At 35.4% G+C, this 15,620-nt stretch overlaps 3 protein-coding genes across 4 annotated transcripts; 2 read left to right on the top strand and 1 right to left on the bottom strand.

Annotated features, from left to right (window-relative positions):
• The first annotated feature begins 1,180 nt into the window (after nucleotides 1–1,180).
• LOC122581351 (protein DETOXIFICATION 42-like) lies at nucleotides 1,181–5,908 on the top strand. 2 transcript variants are annotated; one of them, XM_043753569.1, is made up of 14 exons: nucleotides 1,201–1,340; nucleotides 1,684–1,815; nucleotides 2,636–2,757; nucleotides 3,305–3,508; nucleotides 3,616–3,782; nucleotides 3,880–4,015; nucleotides 4,103–4,199; nucleotides 4,379–4,479; nucleotides 4,589–4,752; nucleotides 4,833–4,904; nucleotides 5,054–5,170; nucleotides 5,252–5,347; nucleotides 5,442–5,560; nucleotides 5,706–5,908. In XM_043753569.1, exons 2-14 carry the CDS (start codon nucleotides 1,757–1,759, stop codon nucleotides 5,752–5,754), a joined length of 1,503 nt encoding a protein of 500 aa, XP_043609504.1. In that variant the 5' UTR covers nucleotides 1,201–1,340; nucleotides 1,684–1,756; the 3' UTR covers nucleotides 5,755–5,908. The 2 variants fall into 2 exon arrangements, with proteins under 2 accessions (XP_043609505.1, XP_043609504.1); XM_043753570.1 differs by lacking the exon at nucleotides 5,706–5,908 and having other exon boundaries at nucleotides 1,181–1,340; nucleotides 5,262–5,347; nucleotides 5,442–5,543.
• Nucleotides 5,909–7,335: 1,427 nt separating this feature from the next.
• On the bottom strand, nucleotides 7,336–11,021 carry LOC122581245 (dicarboxylate transporter 1, chloroplastic). Its single transcript, XM_043753427.1, has 3 exons — nucleotides 9,849–11,021; nucleotides 8,557–8,778; nucleotides 7,336–8,063 (listed from the first exon to the last, which is right to left on the bottom strand). The coding sequence occupies exons 1-3, from the start codon at nucleotides 10,920–10,922 to the stop codon at nucleotides 7,701–7,703; spliced, it is 1,659 nt and encodes a 552-aa protein (XP_043609362.1). The 5' UTR covers nucleotides 10,923–11,021; the 3' UTR covers nucleotides 7,336–7,700.
• Nucleotides 11,022–12,778: 1,757 nt separating this feature from the next.
• LOC122582948 (pentatricopeptide repeat-containing protein At4g38010-like) lies at nucleotides 12,779–14,406 on the top strand. The gene has a single exon (XM_043755379.1). It carries the CDS (start codon nucleotides 12,784–12,786, stop codon nucleotides 14,302–14,304), a length of 1,521 nt encoding a protein of 506 aa, XP_043611314.1. The 5' UTR covers nucleotides 12,779–12,783; the 3' UTR covers nucleotides 14,305–14,406.
• The last annotated feature ends 1,214 nt before the right edge of the window (nucleotides 14,407–15,620 follow it).

Raw genomic sequence — 15,620 nt, 5'->3', positions numbered from 1 at the left:
GGAAACCTAAATTTTTTTTGGGGTTTTCGGTTTTGAGGCCGTTTCTTTTTTTTTTTCTTGGCTTCTATTGCCGGAATCTATGCCGGAAAAATTTGCTGATGCTCCTAACGTATAGCACACAAATTGTTGCACTACACTATGTGTTTTTACGGCCAAATTTGTAGTACTATACCTTTGCCTTAATCAACTCAAAATCTTTGCCACACTTGATCTTATAGTGGGACAGGTTCAACAGGATTTTTACAACACTGATGATAGCTTTGGCAAACATTCTAAGGTTGGTTTTATATGACAAAATAAATAACCAAGCTTCATTCATGAAATTAAAACATATAAGTGATATTTGTTTCCATACAGTAAAGTAACCTTTTAATGTTTTTTTTAGAACAGTGGAGGGTTGAACCATGGGTATCCGGACTGGATACCGAGGGCCTACGCGATCCCCTCCCCCGCCCGCCCCACCCGATAAATTCAACTCGTACGCCAAGAATATTGGCTAGTAACAATGCTCGAGATGAGATTCGAACATATGACCCTTGTTACAACATCTGGGGTGTCCAACCACTACGCTAGCAAGTCACCTTTTAATTAATTTAAGTATATGTAAATTAGATCAATTGGAATATGTGTTTGGGGTTTTACCTACAGGTCATGACTTCAAACTTTAAGTTTGATATGCTCGTAGGATGATGCAATAACTTCATAAGTGACATTCATCTTTATATAATGAGTTATCAGTTAAGGTTGAGTAAAAAATTACTTTAATAATTTTGAAACGAACTAGAGACTATAGGATTAGATGGCAAGTCTACAAGTAATAATAATACCCACTACTCATTCTTATGGTTGTGAAACGTTTGATGTTGAAACGAGAATCTCAACCACGAATTTAATAATCAACAAGCTTCTTTAATTTGTTCCATCGAATAACTTTTTTTTAAGGGTGAACTATTCAAATATCGAGAGGTAGATACGTTGTCTTAATTGAGTCAGAGAGTTTTTTAGCATAATGATTCTCTAAATTATATCATTTTCTAAATTATATCATTTGATAAGAAATTCTTATCATCCCAAAAGCTAAAAAGGAAAAATCTTTCAAAACTCATATATATCTGTGATCACTTTTAAATATTTTTTAAATACTTAAACTTAAAACCTTTTATGAAAAACAAATGTCCTTACCACTAGACCACTATACTACTATTTGTTGATGGTTTCATTAGATAGTTAATACGAGTACTTATTTAAGGCTGTTACAAGTCTCTATCTTTTTAACTACAAAAGCTCTCCCTTCAACTTCCCAAACTTCAATTTCAGTTTCACCTCCAAACTCCTTCAAAGTAATCATATGTTCTTACTTCCATTTTCTTATATATTTAATTTATCCTTCTCTTCTTTATATTCATACCATACTTCGTTATCATGTTTTAGCGATCCTCATATGCTATTATCTTTGCATGTTTCACTTTGTTTGTGCGTGTGTTTAATATAATAGCTTTGTTTTCTGTTCCATCTCGAACGGAACTTGGTTAAAAATCGTTGTGAATTTAGCTTAACCCAAATCCAATGCATGTCGGACTTAATTCTTGTTAGAACATGTGAATATATTGTTAAAAAGTGCACTCTATGAAATTAGTTTGCAAGTGTTTTTCATGTTTTCTAATTCTTTGGTTGTTCTAGCAGGGAACTCATCAATGGAAAGAAGAAGCATTTTTTGAATATTAAATTTACCATTTTGACCTCCAATCAAGGAATCATGGTTGAGAAAATTAATGGATGTACATGTGGCATTTCCATTTTCTTCAAAGATACTAGGTAGCTTTACCTTTCCATTTACTATAGATGCATTTTCATTAACTTGATCATGTATATATATATTCTAGTAGCATCGAGTATAAGTTTTTATGCATGAATTACTAGGAATTTCGGTTCCAATTAAAAGTTGACACCAAAAAGTTAAAATGGTTTATAACACATCTCTCCATTATGCATAGAAATTAAGTGTTCGATACTATGAAAGGAAATGAAACCAATGGTGCATATAATATATACTAGAAAGTTGGCAATTATAAAACGCATAAAAAACGTTGTGTTTAGTAATATTAGGTGTGATATCACTAAAAATTATGTTTACTGTTATATATATCCTTAAACTAGAATAGATATCAAATCAGTGGCGAAGTTAGGATTTTGGAATTGCATAATAGTTAGCGTAAAAGGTATACTACAAAATTAAATTACACTACCTTTAAACTAAATAAATACATAAAAAATAATACTAAAAATAAATATTAGTAAATGTTTGAGAAAATCTGGGTTAATTACTAACTTTGTTGATATGTTTTAATTATTTATATTTAAACTATTTTTAGGTATAATTGATTAGGTATTAGTATATGTAAATGAACATAAACGAATGAATGTTCACGAACGATTGTTCACAAACATAAACGAACGAATGTTTACGAACAGATTCACGAACGTTCATGAACATAAATGAACGAACGAGAGCTTTGTTCATGTTCGTTCATTTAACTAAATGAACAAACATGAACGAACTTCCCACCGAACGGTTCGTGAACTGTTCAGTTCGTTTACGGCCCTAGGTGAAATACTTTGGAGTTTGGAGTTACAGGTTAGCATTAAAATGGGATGAGCTTGGTATCGAAATAGCAAAAATTGCATTACCAGCAGCACTTGCCTTGACAGCTGATCCTATTGCCTCTCTTGTTGACACTGCCTTCATTGGTCAAATTGGTAATTTCATATTCTCTATCATATACTCATATTATTAATCCTCTCAATGAAAATGTTTATAATTTTATATCCAACAATATATCAGTTGTCAAATATAACCCACTTTCAACGTGGCCTAGTGGTCAAATATTTCTTAAGTACATTTTTTTGGGATGGCTAGGCAAGTATTTGGAAACGGCACGGGATATCCCAGTCATGCCGGTACATCTGAATCAAAAAACTCGCCGTTCTCATTGCATGTCTATTGACAAATATGCAAAATAGAACGTTTGAAGTGATTTAGATGCCTTTTTTTTGGGAACGGCAGAAATATTATTGAAAAGGCAACTAGCAAGTCGCCTTTTATATGTTTGTTTGTAACAAAATCACAAGTAATCAAGTATAATGGAATGAGATGACTCATTTAGATATATATTAGAGTGTTTTAATTTATATGTATGTGTATCTCAATAACAATAAGGATAAATGATCTACTCACATGAAAGTTAGGAAGTTGCAATACATTTGGCAAGAAAACATATTAAACGAAGTATATATATATTTACAGGTGCAGTTGAACTCGCAGCCGTGGGAGTTTCTATAGCAGTATTCAACCAAGTATCACGAATCGCGATATTTCCACTAGTAAGTATTACCACCTCTTTTGTGGCCGAGGAGGATGCTGTCTCAAACTCGAGTCAAGAAAACATGGAAATGCAAGACCATACTATAAAGAGTGAAAACAAAAAGTTGCTCCAACATGAAACCACAAGTATGATAATGTTACATACATTTGTTCCGTTTTGATATCCACTTTTGTTTCATATCAAACACTTGGTCTCGAAACATTTTCTGTCATTTGTGTGTTTTGATATGTAGAGTCTTCCGAGTCACCTGATACCGAGTCGTGTGTCACGAGTTATAAGAAGAAGCAGATACCATCGGCCTCTGCTGCTCTAATAATAGGTACCATTTTGGGGTTTCTGCAAGCTGCATTTCTTATTCTTGGAGCAAAACCCGTGTTGGATTTTATGGGGATCAAATCTGTAAGTAAAAAGAATCCAACTTCATCATAGAGTAACATTCGTCGATCTTCATCCTACTATACAAATTATTGGTACATAATTACATATATATAAACAGGACTCTCCAATGTTGTATCCTGCACAACAGTACTTAAAGTTAAGGTCGCTTGGTGCTCCAGCCGTTCTGCTTTCTCTGGCAATGCAAGGAGTTTTCCGTGGATTCAAAGACACGAAGACTCCTTTGTACGCCACTGGTAAGTAAATGACTATATTGCCCATACCGGATCTTCATCATGTCTTGTATCTATCCAATTAACAGTATAGTTTTGGGCTAATTGCAGTGGCAGGAGACTTGACAAATATCATTTTGGACCCAATATTTATATTTGTCTTTGGGCTTGGGGTTAGTGGTGCAGCCATTGCTCATGTTTTGTCTCAGTAAGTTATTATAAGCATTTTTTCTTTCTATTATCAAAATATATATAAATAAACTTTGGGTGTTATGATCAAGATTCAAACAAGTCATTTTCAAGATAGTGATGTTCTTATGATCATCAAAAGGCAATATGTATATCATTGTTTAGATATTCATCAATCTTGTGATACTTGTGCTCTAGGTACTTAATTTCGGTCATATTATTTTGGAGATTAATAGAAAAGATCGATCTTGTACCACCTAATTCTAAGCATCTTCAGTTTGGCCGATTTCTCAAGAACGGTATATCTTGAAACTGTTGAATATGGTGTCGGTTTGTATAGGTAGCGCATTACTGTTGAAAGTTTACTTAAAAATAAAAACTTCTCTAATTCATTTTTGTTATAAAAAGGTTTTCTGTTGTTAATGAGAGTTATGGCTGTAACATTCTGTGTGACATTGGCTGCATCAATGGCTGCAAGACAAGGGCCAACGACAATGGCTGCGTTTCAAGTTTGTTTGCAAGTTTGGCTAGCAACTTCACTTTTAGCTGATGGTTTGGCTGTAGCTGGACAGGTTTGCACTTACCATATATACCATCTGGTTCTCTTGTGTTATAACAGTTCATATCATTCATCAAGCTTAAACCTTTGAAGGCTATACTAGCAAGTGCGTTTGCAAAAATGGATTACGAGAAGGTCACAGCAACTGCTTCAAGAGTTCTGCAGGTACATTACTAGATTTTGTTTGACCATTAGCATAGGAGAGCAACATATAAAGGCCTGTTAGTTAACATAAACTTCATTTGGAAAAACAATGTATAATTTATCATAGGATAATGATAAATCGACCTAACTGATACGAATTGGCAATGCAGTTAAGTCTGGTTCTTGGTGTAGCACTGGCTGTTCTCTTAGGGACTGGGTTACATTTTGGAGCAAGATTGTTTAGCAAAGATCAAGGTGTCCTCCATCTAATTAGCATTGGCATCCCGGTATACATCAAAACTCAATAAAATTCCTCCTTCCCTTCCTCTTAAAGCCAGTCCTAACAATTCAGTCCTATTTTGTATTAGTTTGTTGCAGCAACTCAGCCAATTAATGCACTGGCCTTTGTTTTTGATGGTGTTAACTTTGGAGCATCTGATTTTGCATATGCTGCATATTCTATGGTACACTAGTAAATTTATGGTTTCTCATCTATTATCTCAAAAGGGACCTAAAACATGAAATAATTACTAGTTTATATAACCTATTTGATCTCAGGTTTTGGTTGCTATAGTCAGCATTCTATCATTATTTGTCGCATCTAGCCATGGTTTTGTTGGGCTTTGGGTTGCGTTGACTCTTTACATGAGTTTGAGAGCATCTGCGGGATTTTGGAGGTAACTTTTTTTTGTCACAAATAAAGTAATAAAGTGGCCCGAAGTACCATGTTTTGACATATAGTGCTCATTAATAGGAACCTTGTTCTAACTCGTTTTGTGTCTTAAGCTGAAGTTCTTTTCTTGCACTATGTGGTTCTTGCAGAATAGGAACAAGAACAGGACCGTGGTGTTTTCTCAATGCGACAACATAGAATTGCTAAAAGCAACAGGAAACTTTATCTTACATAGCGTAGTAGGTCTCGTAAATAAGTCTGGATTTCTTAAGTACCATTTTCTTAGTAAAATTCATACAAAAGTGTATACTAGTTGGTGTTCTTTGCTTTATACTATCCGATCATATTTTAACTCTCTTTTGTGGGATTTTCTTTAAATTTCTATATCAATAAATTTAGATAGGGCTGTAAAACAAAACTGAGTATTCAACGAACATTTTATGAACTGTCCGGAGGGAAGTTTGTTCGTGTTTGTTCGCTTAGTTAGATGAACGAACATGACAAGGTCCGAACAGTAAACACAACTTTGATTAGCCAATGGAACTTGTACTATAAAAGAAAGTAGAAACGGAATGAAATGGATGTATCATGTATGGAAGGTGTTGGGTTCAAGACTCGGTAAGTACATAGTTAGCTCAAGTGGTTGAGCACTTGCCTTACAAGCAAGAGGTCTTGGGTTCAAGATTTGAGAAGTACATAGTAAGTCTTCCTATGAAGGCTTGGCTTGGGTATACCCAGGTTCAAGTCTGAGGGGGCAGGGTTTACCCTATTGATCGTCGTGCCTTCGGGCGGATTAGTAGGGGGTTTTTCCCCCATCGGGTATTTGAAATAGGCATTTCTACTTCGAGGGAGCTCTCTAGCACGGACCCGGTTAAGACAACGTATGCTAGACCTCCCGCTGTCGAATCGCGACACGAAGTTCTCAAGCGAAATTCACCTTAAAAAAATAAAAAAATGTATGGAAGGTCAAAACTCAAAACTTAACTGAATACAAAAGGTATAAATATAAGGTAAATATGACTCACATGGTGACAAGAAAATCTTTAATGTTATTTTTGTTATTTGGGAAAATGTTTGAAAGTTTATTAAATGTAAATGACAAGTAAAACAAATAAACAAGATCAAGACCTACCAATATATTTAGTTAGGCATTTCTTTTTTTACTTTATATTAGAAATGGTTGATTCAAATAAAAGAATGTAACAACCTATGAATTTGAATATAAAACGTATCAACTGGGTTGGATCAGTGGTTGGAACTCATGCCTCTAGAAACAGAGGTCATGGGTTCGATCCTCATGCCCAGCAAGACTGGAGGTCCTAATCTACCTATGGTAGAACCTGGAAGCAGTCTCTCTACCTTTAGTAGGGGTAAGATTGTCTACATATCAACCTCCCCCATATATCGTCGAAGACGGTATTGGAACCCAAAACCCGTAAAAGACGGCATTGGGAGTTACTTAACTTTTCTACTATGCTTATATATACGGTCATCATAAGAAACAATTAAATTTTAACTCACATGATTTAACAAAATTAAGTGTTACAGTCAAAAAAATTTCTTAACTTTGTTAAATAACTTTTTAAAAAACGACTCGAGTTTGTTAACTCAGTCACGAGACGGGTCCATCTTTACGTGATCAAATCACCAGAAGAAAGTGTTTGGTTCAAGCGTTCAACTATAATTTAAGATTAGAAATTTCTACCCCAACTATAATTCAAAACGTTAAAGCTCAGCGGCCCAACTTTTAAATCATAGAACTAATGTAACTAAAGGATGTGAGTCGTCAAATTCATATTCATAGACATACAAATCTACAATACATATATGGAATGCATGAAGTACACATATTAAAGCAAGAATCCGCTACAAAGTTCATGTAAAACCACCAAAAATGTAAGGGTAAACTTCAAATATAAATGGGCATCAAGCCGTGTATACCAACCACCTTAAGTTCTTAACCTACACAAACCTCCATCAATGACAAAAATTGTTTGCAAGGTGAGAATCCCGAGAAAAAAAAATCTTGTAACCAGATTCGATACCGGAAAGATTTGGTTTAAATCCTACTAACAGCACATTAAAAGTCAGAAATTTTCTGATTTTTGTAAATCGATTGTGGGTATTAAATCGGTACCTCCACTCTACCACAGGCCGATGAACTTCCACCAGACTCCACCGACTCCAAGCCAGATGATAATATTGACCACAGAGATGATAAACCCGTAACCCCACCATTTGCCAAGAGGAACATAATTGGCTCCATAAAATACAGGGGCTGACCCAATTCCATAGTGAGTCAGACCACCCATGAGATTGGAAAGAAAAGCTAGGACCATGGCTCCAAATAATGGTGGTGTGCCAAGAGCACTGGCAACAGATAAGAAGGCGGTAAACATGGCACCAATATGAGCAGCTCCACTGGCGAAGAAGTAGTGGGAATAGAAGTACAGAAGTACAAGAATGCCAAAAGACGCTTGCCATTGAAGGCCTAGTCCACCAACAAACTGCATAGAAAAATGAATGTTTATTTATTTGTTTCATGTCAAATGGGTAACTTTTGAAAAATGACTGAAATGAAATAGGTCACAAATTGGTCGAACAGGTAGTTAGTTGTCCCAAGTATATTTCAATGCTTACAACCTCCAAAAAGGTTTAACCAATTAACCTCCAAAGTGTATATTTGCGTCCTTTTTTATCCACCAACAATAAAAAACTCAAAATTTTTAACAAAAAGTAATTTAAGTCAACACAACCCGGACCATGCCAAATAATACCTATTTTAATTCATTACAAACCTAATACATTTTTCCACCTCCAAGTTCTTGTGATCACATAATAGATTAATGCTTTTTTTTTCAAATGTAAAGTGGAAAAAGTATAGAGCAAGCCAACCCAAATGAACTCAAGTACTCAACCGATCTTGACCCATTGACCAACCCGCTAAACCACCCTTTCTGTCAATTCAAGTGCACATATACAACTGAATCAAGAACACACCTTGACAACTGTCTGACTAAACCAGGAGATGAGACCGTATTTGTTAAGGTAGCCAGCCATTGCAATGAGAGCAGCGAACCATGTAAGGGTATCCCATGCCACAGATTCAGCTAAGCATTCCTTCCATGTCACAACTCCAGTTATAAGGAGAACAGACAATCCAAGAATAGCAGCTGTAACAGCATCAACACCAAGCATCCCTCCAAAAATCCACAGGCCAACCTGATTCAATGATTGATACGTGAAATGTCTCATTATAAATTCCTAACTTAAAAAAAAAGTTATAAAACTTACTAAACTCAAGAAACATATTTCACAATACACTTTCTTCTAGGATAAGCAACGATATATTAAGGTTCTAAAATAAGCAACAGATAGACTCATAGACCTTCAATAATATGCAAACATATGACATATATTTTTCCAAGCTTCAGGCTAGAATAGTTCAAATTGTAGCAAAATATAGTACTATGTGCAATCGTCTAGATATTCCCTTTTCTTCTTCCTATCACTAACTTTAAGCCCCTCATGTGTCATGTCTTCATATACATTACATTGAACCTACCTGGCTACCTGACAAAAGTGCTAATCAATGGGAACTCGTACATGTACATATCATTCCATGTACTAACACCTAACTGACTAGCAACAAAACTAATCAGAGCCGTAAGGTAAAGAAAGTACCATAGCTCCAAAAAATCAAGCTAGTAGCGCTTAAGTCACTAGAAACAGCTAATTAAACTCATGGGCAACAAAAGTTTCATAGCCTAAACACTAAACAGATGAAGATATTGTAACAACAGGTCCTGAAATCGAAGCTACTAGCACCCAAGTGAATAGTAAGTAGTAGCATAACGAGTCAAACTTGTGGGGTAATAAAAGTAAAATTACTTACCCAGATGAGTTTTTTTCTAATAACAGGTAATAAAAAAACAAATTTTTATACCAATAAACCTCTAAGTGATCTAAAAAAGAGACCTTGACAGCCGCAGAAGTTCTTACAAGACTACTACGAGTTACACAAATTCAATTCTTACAATGCAAAGTTAGCACTGCCTTTACAACTAGACTACTATAAACATTGTTCAATTAAAACCACAAAATGAAGAAATTATCATATATTTGAAATGAATAAAAACAAGAAATATCCAAATTCATCTAATCAGTCCTAAAACCAACAAATGTGAAGCCATGGCAAAAGTATGTTGTTTTACTAGAATCACAATTAGCAGGAAAGTAGGAAACTAAACTGAACTACATCAACTATATACATGAGTTATCAGTCATCATACCGTGAGAAGCAAAGTCGCCCCCATGATGATTTCATTTTTTGTCATAGGTCCCATTTTCTCTAATTTCTCTTGAGCAAGCTTAGGCGCATCAGGACTACTCTTAACGGAAGGAGGATAAATCAAATACAAAACAAGCGGAACAACAATCAAAGAAACAATTCCAGGGACAATAGCAGCAACAGCCCAATCAGTCCACCCAATCGTTTGCTGAATAGTATTAAACGTCAAATTAGCACTCAAAGGATTCGCAGCCATGGCAGTCAAAAACATAGAGCTACTAATAACCGACGTCTGAAAACAAGTCAACATCAACCAAGACCCTAACTTATGTTCAGTCCCATCACCTACATTACTTCCACACGCAACACACAACGACTTAACTAAAGGCAAAAATATCCCACCGGCTCGTGCACTAACCGACGGTATAGCAGGCGCTAACAACGCCTCACTAAAAACTAAACTATATCCTAACCCTAAACTCGAACTACCAAACAATTTAACAAACTGATAAGCAATCCTATTCCCTAATCCGGTTTTAATAAATCCGCGTGCAAAGAAAAATGCTAATGCAATTAACCAAGGAATTGGATCACCAAAAGCCGAAAAAGCGGCAGCAAATGTTAATGTTTTGGTAAGTACACAAGCACCTAATCCCATCAATGCTACAGCACCTAAAGGCAAAGGTTGCGTTATAATTCCAACTATAGTAGCTAAAAAAATTGATAATAACTGCCAGGCGTTTCGAGAAACGCCTGACGGTACAGGAACAAACCATAAAATAACACCAGTGGCAATTGATGCTAGGAGCGGCTTTATAGCCGCTCCGTGCCATGGTTCCGGCGCAGGCGCGGGTGCCTGCGCCGGAACCACGGCCGCGGATGATTTTACGATGAATTTAGGGTTTTGGATTGGTGAATTGTGTAAGGGGAATTTTAAAGTGAGTGATGAAGGTTTGTGTGAGTATGAGGATGTTGACCGGAGATTGTTCCGTTGACTTGTCAGGATTGACGGCGGGGAATGGCGGTGTGATCGGAAGTTTAAGTTGACGGAAGTAGTGAGTGAAAGTGACGCCATCGATCAAAACGATGGCGTTTTGGTGTGGAAATGGAGATTTGGGATCTTTGAGTGTGTGTGTGTGTTTTTTGGGGAGGATGGTTGGAGGGTGAGAAATGAAGGGGGTGGGGAGTTTATATAAGGAGAGGTGAGATTGAATGTGAGCCGTTGGATTGGATTGAGGATTGGTTAATTAGTTGGCATAGTGTTGTCCGTTGAAATGTTTTGCTATTGCCGTCTATAATAATATGGCCTTTGAGTTTGTCCAAGAAATGGGGTTGTGTAGTGAGTGATCCTAGGTGGCGAATGTGATATGACACGTGAAAAGATTGGAGCTCAAAATATGTACACGAAGAAAATGTTTTCATGCTACCAAATGAACTTCAATAGGTCCCCTTTTCTCTAATGAATTTTGTTTTTCTTTATGAAATTTCATGTAGATCAATGGTTTTGTTTAACGATAACGGATTATTCCTATAAAATGGGAAGATAATTAAGTCGGGCCAGTGATCCCAATTTACCGTTCTAAAAGAAAAAAATATGGACTATGGAGACTTGACAAAATTCATGACAACGAGCAAACCCAATTGCTCCCGATCTAAATAATTATTTAAGCCGAATGAAATCAAATTGAAACAAAATCATACGATTAATCAAGATCATGATCCTATAAAGATCCTATACAAGCAGAGACGAAGACGAAAAGTTAATCTAAAGGAAGTAAATTTAGAAGTTTGATTATAAGCTTTATATGTATTAGTTATACTTATTATTTTAAATTTTAGTATGAGTAAAATTTCCAACATATCTTTAAATTAAAGAAAAATTACATTGTATCATAATTGAAGTGAAAAAGACTACTTATATTAAATCCCAAACTAGCTTCATTCTTGTATACAAAGATCAAACCGTTTTCATTGACTAGAATCATAAAATCTTAACGAAGGTATAAGACAGGCAAGTTCACGTAACAACAAACGGGATTCATTGGGTCCATGTTGTGGCCCAAAGTATGTTATTCAGCCTCGTTCTTTTTGTCACGTTGTACGAAAAAAGGTTTGATATAAACCACATAACATGCAACTATTTATTATTGCTATTTGTCTTGTTATTTGATCCATTATTGCACTCAATTTTCCCCCTTTGTGTTATATGATACTATGATAGAGCAATATTTACTATTACATATTTGATTAATTATTCATCCAATTTTTTGCTGAACTGAGCAGTGCAATCTATGTTTGATGGACATGGACATATGAAAGTATATTCCGACTTTAAATTATTTTCAATCCCGTTCATGTCACAGCTAAAGATAAACGAAATAGCGAAAACAACAGAATTGAAATTGTTGTGGAAGTTATTATTCACGTTAGTGTCATTCACTTAGGCAAAAATAAATATACTTTTTAAATTTTCTTATTAATTTATCAAGTTACTCTATGAGCCTAAAATCATAATGGATGAAATTTTGTCTACCGTAAGGTTTATACAGATGATATTAATTTGAGAGATACAAATCCTTATAAATCAAATAATCAATCATACCCTCGTGGTTAACCAAAACTGTTTTATAACCCCAGATTGTGTAGGTATCATACTATATTATACATTCATTGATGGTATATTTGTCAAAAGTGATTGAAGTTGGATTTGTGGGTAGAGGTAGAAGATAACACCTTTTTTTCCAAGCTTGTTTTAATACCATATACCGAGTAATTTTTATCATTTTTTTCTAATAAAAAAGTAAAAAACTTAAGACTTGAGTTGTGGTCCACCACTCACCAGGCCCCAGTTCCATTTTGGTCCTTTGTCATTTGTGTGTCACATATATATAGAAATATAGAAATAGTGGTTAAAAAATCTGTGTCTAACACAAAAAATGCGTTTTCCAATTACCAAACAACTATCCCAAATCAAAGCCCAAATGATCATCAACTCTGAAACACCACACACACTAAACACACTTCTTGTTTCACTCACAAACAAACACACCCCACATTATTACCCTTTCTATCTCTATAATCAAATGCTTCAAAACCCACAAACACACAACCATTTGACTTTCAATCATGTACTAAAAACATGTTGTGCTACACATTCTTTCACCAAAGGCCAAGAAACACATTCCCATGTTATAAAAACAGGACATTTTTCACACACTCATATTCAAAACTCGTTTATTCATTTCTACATCCTTCAACACGACGTCGTTTCAGCTTACCGGGTTTTCCAGAGTATCGAATACCCGAATGTGGTTTCCTGGACTTCTATAGTGTCCGGTTTTGCGAAATGTGGGTTTGAGAGTAATGCGATTTTTATGTTTTCTTTGATGGATGTTGAACCAAATGCTAATACATTAGTTAGTGTTTTGTCTGCTTGTTGTAGTGTTGAGTGTTTGAATGTTGGGAAATCTGTTCATTGTTATGGGCTAAAATGTTTGGATCATGGGAATGTGATTTTTAATAATGCATTGTTGAATTTTTATGCGAAAGTTGGGACATTGGAGAATGCGCGTAAGGTGTTTGATAAAATGCCTAAGAGAGACGTAGTAAGTTGGAGTACAATGGTGGGTTGTTTTGTGAAATGGGGTTTTTGCGAAAATGCGATTAGGGTGTTTAATGAGATGGTGGAAGGTAGTGAAATTAGGCCTAATGAGGCGACTATAGTAAATGTAGTGGCGGGTTGTGCTTCGCTTGGAACGTTGAGTTTGTGTGAGCGAGTGCACAATTATGTATTAGGAAGACGCGATATATGTATTGAAGGAAACGTCGGTAATGCATTGGTGAACATGTATGTAAAATGTGGAAATATGAGGACAGCGATTAGTGTGTTTAAAGCGCTTAGGTTTAAGGATATCGTGTCGTGGAGCACGATGATTAGTGGGGTGGCAATGAATGGGCTAGGACATCATGCTTTGTCACTCTTTGGTCTTATGTTGGTTCATGGGGTTGTACCTGATGACGTTACGTTTATAAGCTTGTTAACCTCGTGTAGCCATAGTGGGCTGGTTGATGAAGGGCTGAGGTTGTTTAATGCCATGGTTAACGTATATGGGATCGAAGCTAATGAGAGGCATGGTGCGTGTATTGTGGACTTGTATGCACGAGCAGGGCGGTTGAAAGAAGCAGAGGATTTTGTGATGGGTATGTGTATAGAACCAGATGGGCCGGTTTGGGGTGCATTAGTTAGTGCTTGTAGGGTTCATGGGAATGAAATGATGCTTCAAAGAATTGGTCAGGCCCTTGTCGAAAAAGGTGCAAATGGTGGAACTTTGGCTTTGGTTTCAAATAGTTACGCGAGTTCAAGTAGATGGGATGAGTCCATGGAGATTAGAAATGTAATGAGTTGCTTAGGTTTAAAGAAAATGGCTGGTCGTAGCTGGATCGAGCTTGATGTATAGACTATATAGATTAGTATCAACAACATAACTGAGATATTCAATTAGACATTAAAAGTGAAGTAATTGCACCAAATATCTTGATCTACTTCTTTTGGTATTCTACAATATGGTGTCTGCCTTGTTCTAAAACACAAGTACCGCCTCGTCCTGGCCCATCGCACAGAAAACTATAACCGAAATCCTTCTAAATAATGTATGCAGATTACTTGAGTTCGCTTAGTTAATCTTATAAGTTGGTTTCTTTGACTCACTACAACAAATATATGTTATTTATTAACACCCATTACTTTGTATTTTTTAAAAATGTTAAAAAAATTGTTAATGTGTTCACACCTATAAATGTGTAAAAAGAACTCACATTTAAAATTGTAAACAAAAAGTTCACATTTTCAAGTGTGTAAAAATATATAATTGTTCACACTTGAAAGTATAGAAGTAATTTGTGACACCAAATTTCCTCACATAAGAGTAGGTGCGAAAAATTTGAGTGTGACAATTTAACTCTCACACTTTTTAGTGTGAATGTTTGACATTTTTTTACACTTTTAAGTGTGAAATTTTGTTTATACATTTATACTTGTGAAAAAAGTATGCCTTTTAAAATTTTTCACACTTCTAAGTGTGAATTTTGTTTATACAATTTAAAATGTGAACAAATTAACATATTTTTTCATATTTTTTAGAAGTGTGAGGAAATAAATGTGAGCATTTGACATTTTTGTTGTAGTGACTTTAAACAATACTAGAATTCATATTCGTGCTATGCGTAATGGTTAATGGTTGAAATATTTAAGTTTTTGTGTAAATCAGATCATGCACTTCAATTAGTATATGCAGCTAAGGGTGATAACAACCGGCTGGAAAAAAAATAGCCTAAATAACCAAAAATCCATTTTCAATATACGAAAATACCCAACTTTTTATCAATTCACCAAAAAATACCCATAAAATCGCAAGATCGCAAGGAGGAGATGCGGATCGCAAGCACTGCTTGCGGATCTGAAAGAACTCAACTCGACTCGACCATTTTTTTTTACAAGTTGACTTTATTTTACCAATCAATACTTGGAAAAATTTTAGACAAAATAAGGTGAAAAACTCAAAATGTTCAAATTCAAAATCTAACAAATTAGAACACCTTAATATGTTATAATAAACATATCCTATAAATTTCAGACCTTGAAAACATCGGATGAAGCTCGGAAAAATTTTGCTCGAAGACAGAGAAACTGCGGCCGCAAGCACGGTCGACCGTGCTTTGCGTCCGTGCTCTCAGAAACTGAACACCAAGAGGAAATACTGCAGACACTGAGCAC

This window comes from Erigeron canadensis, chromosome 9, assembly GCF_010389155.1.
Source record: "Erigeron canadensis isolate Cc75 chromosome 9, C_canadensis_v1, whole genome shotgun sequence".
In the NCBI taxonomy this organism is placed as follows: domain Eukaryota; kingdom Viridiplantae; phylum Streptophyta; class Magnoliopsida; order Asterales; family Asteraceae; genus Erigeron; species Erigeron canadensis.
Note: the sequence above shows the minus strand (reverse complement) of the source record. Positions and strands in the feature narration are given on the sequence as shown.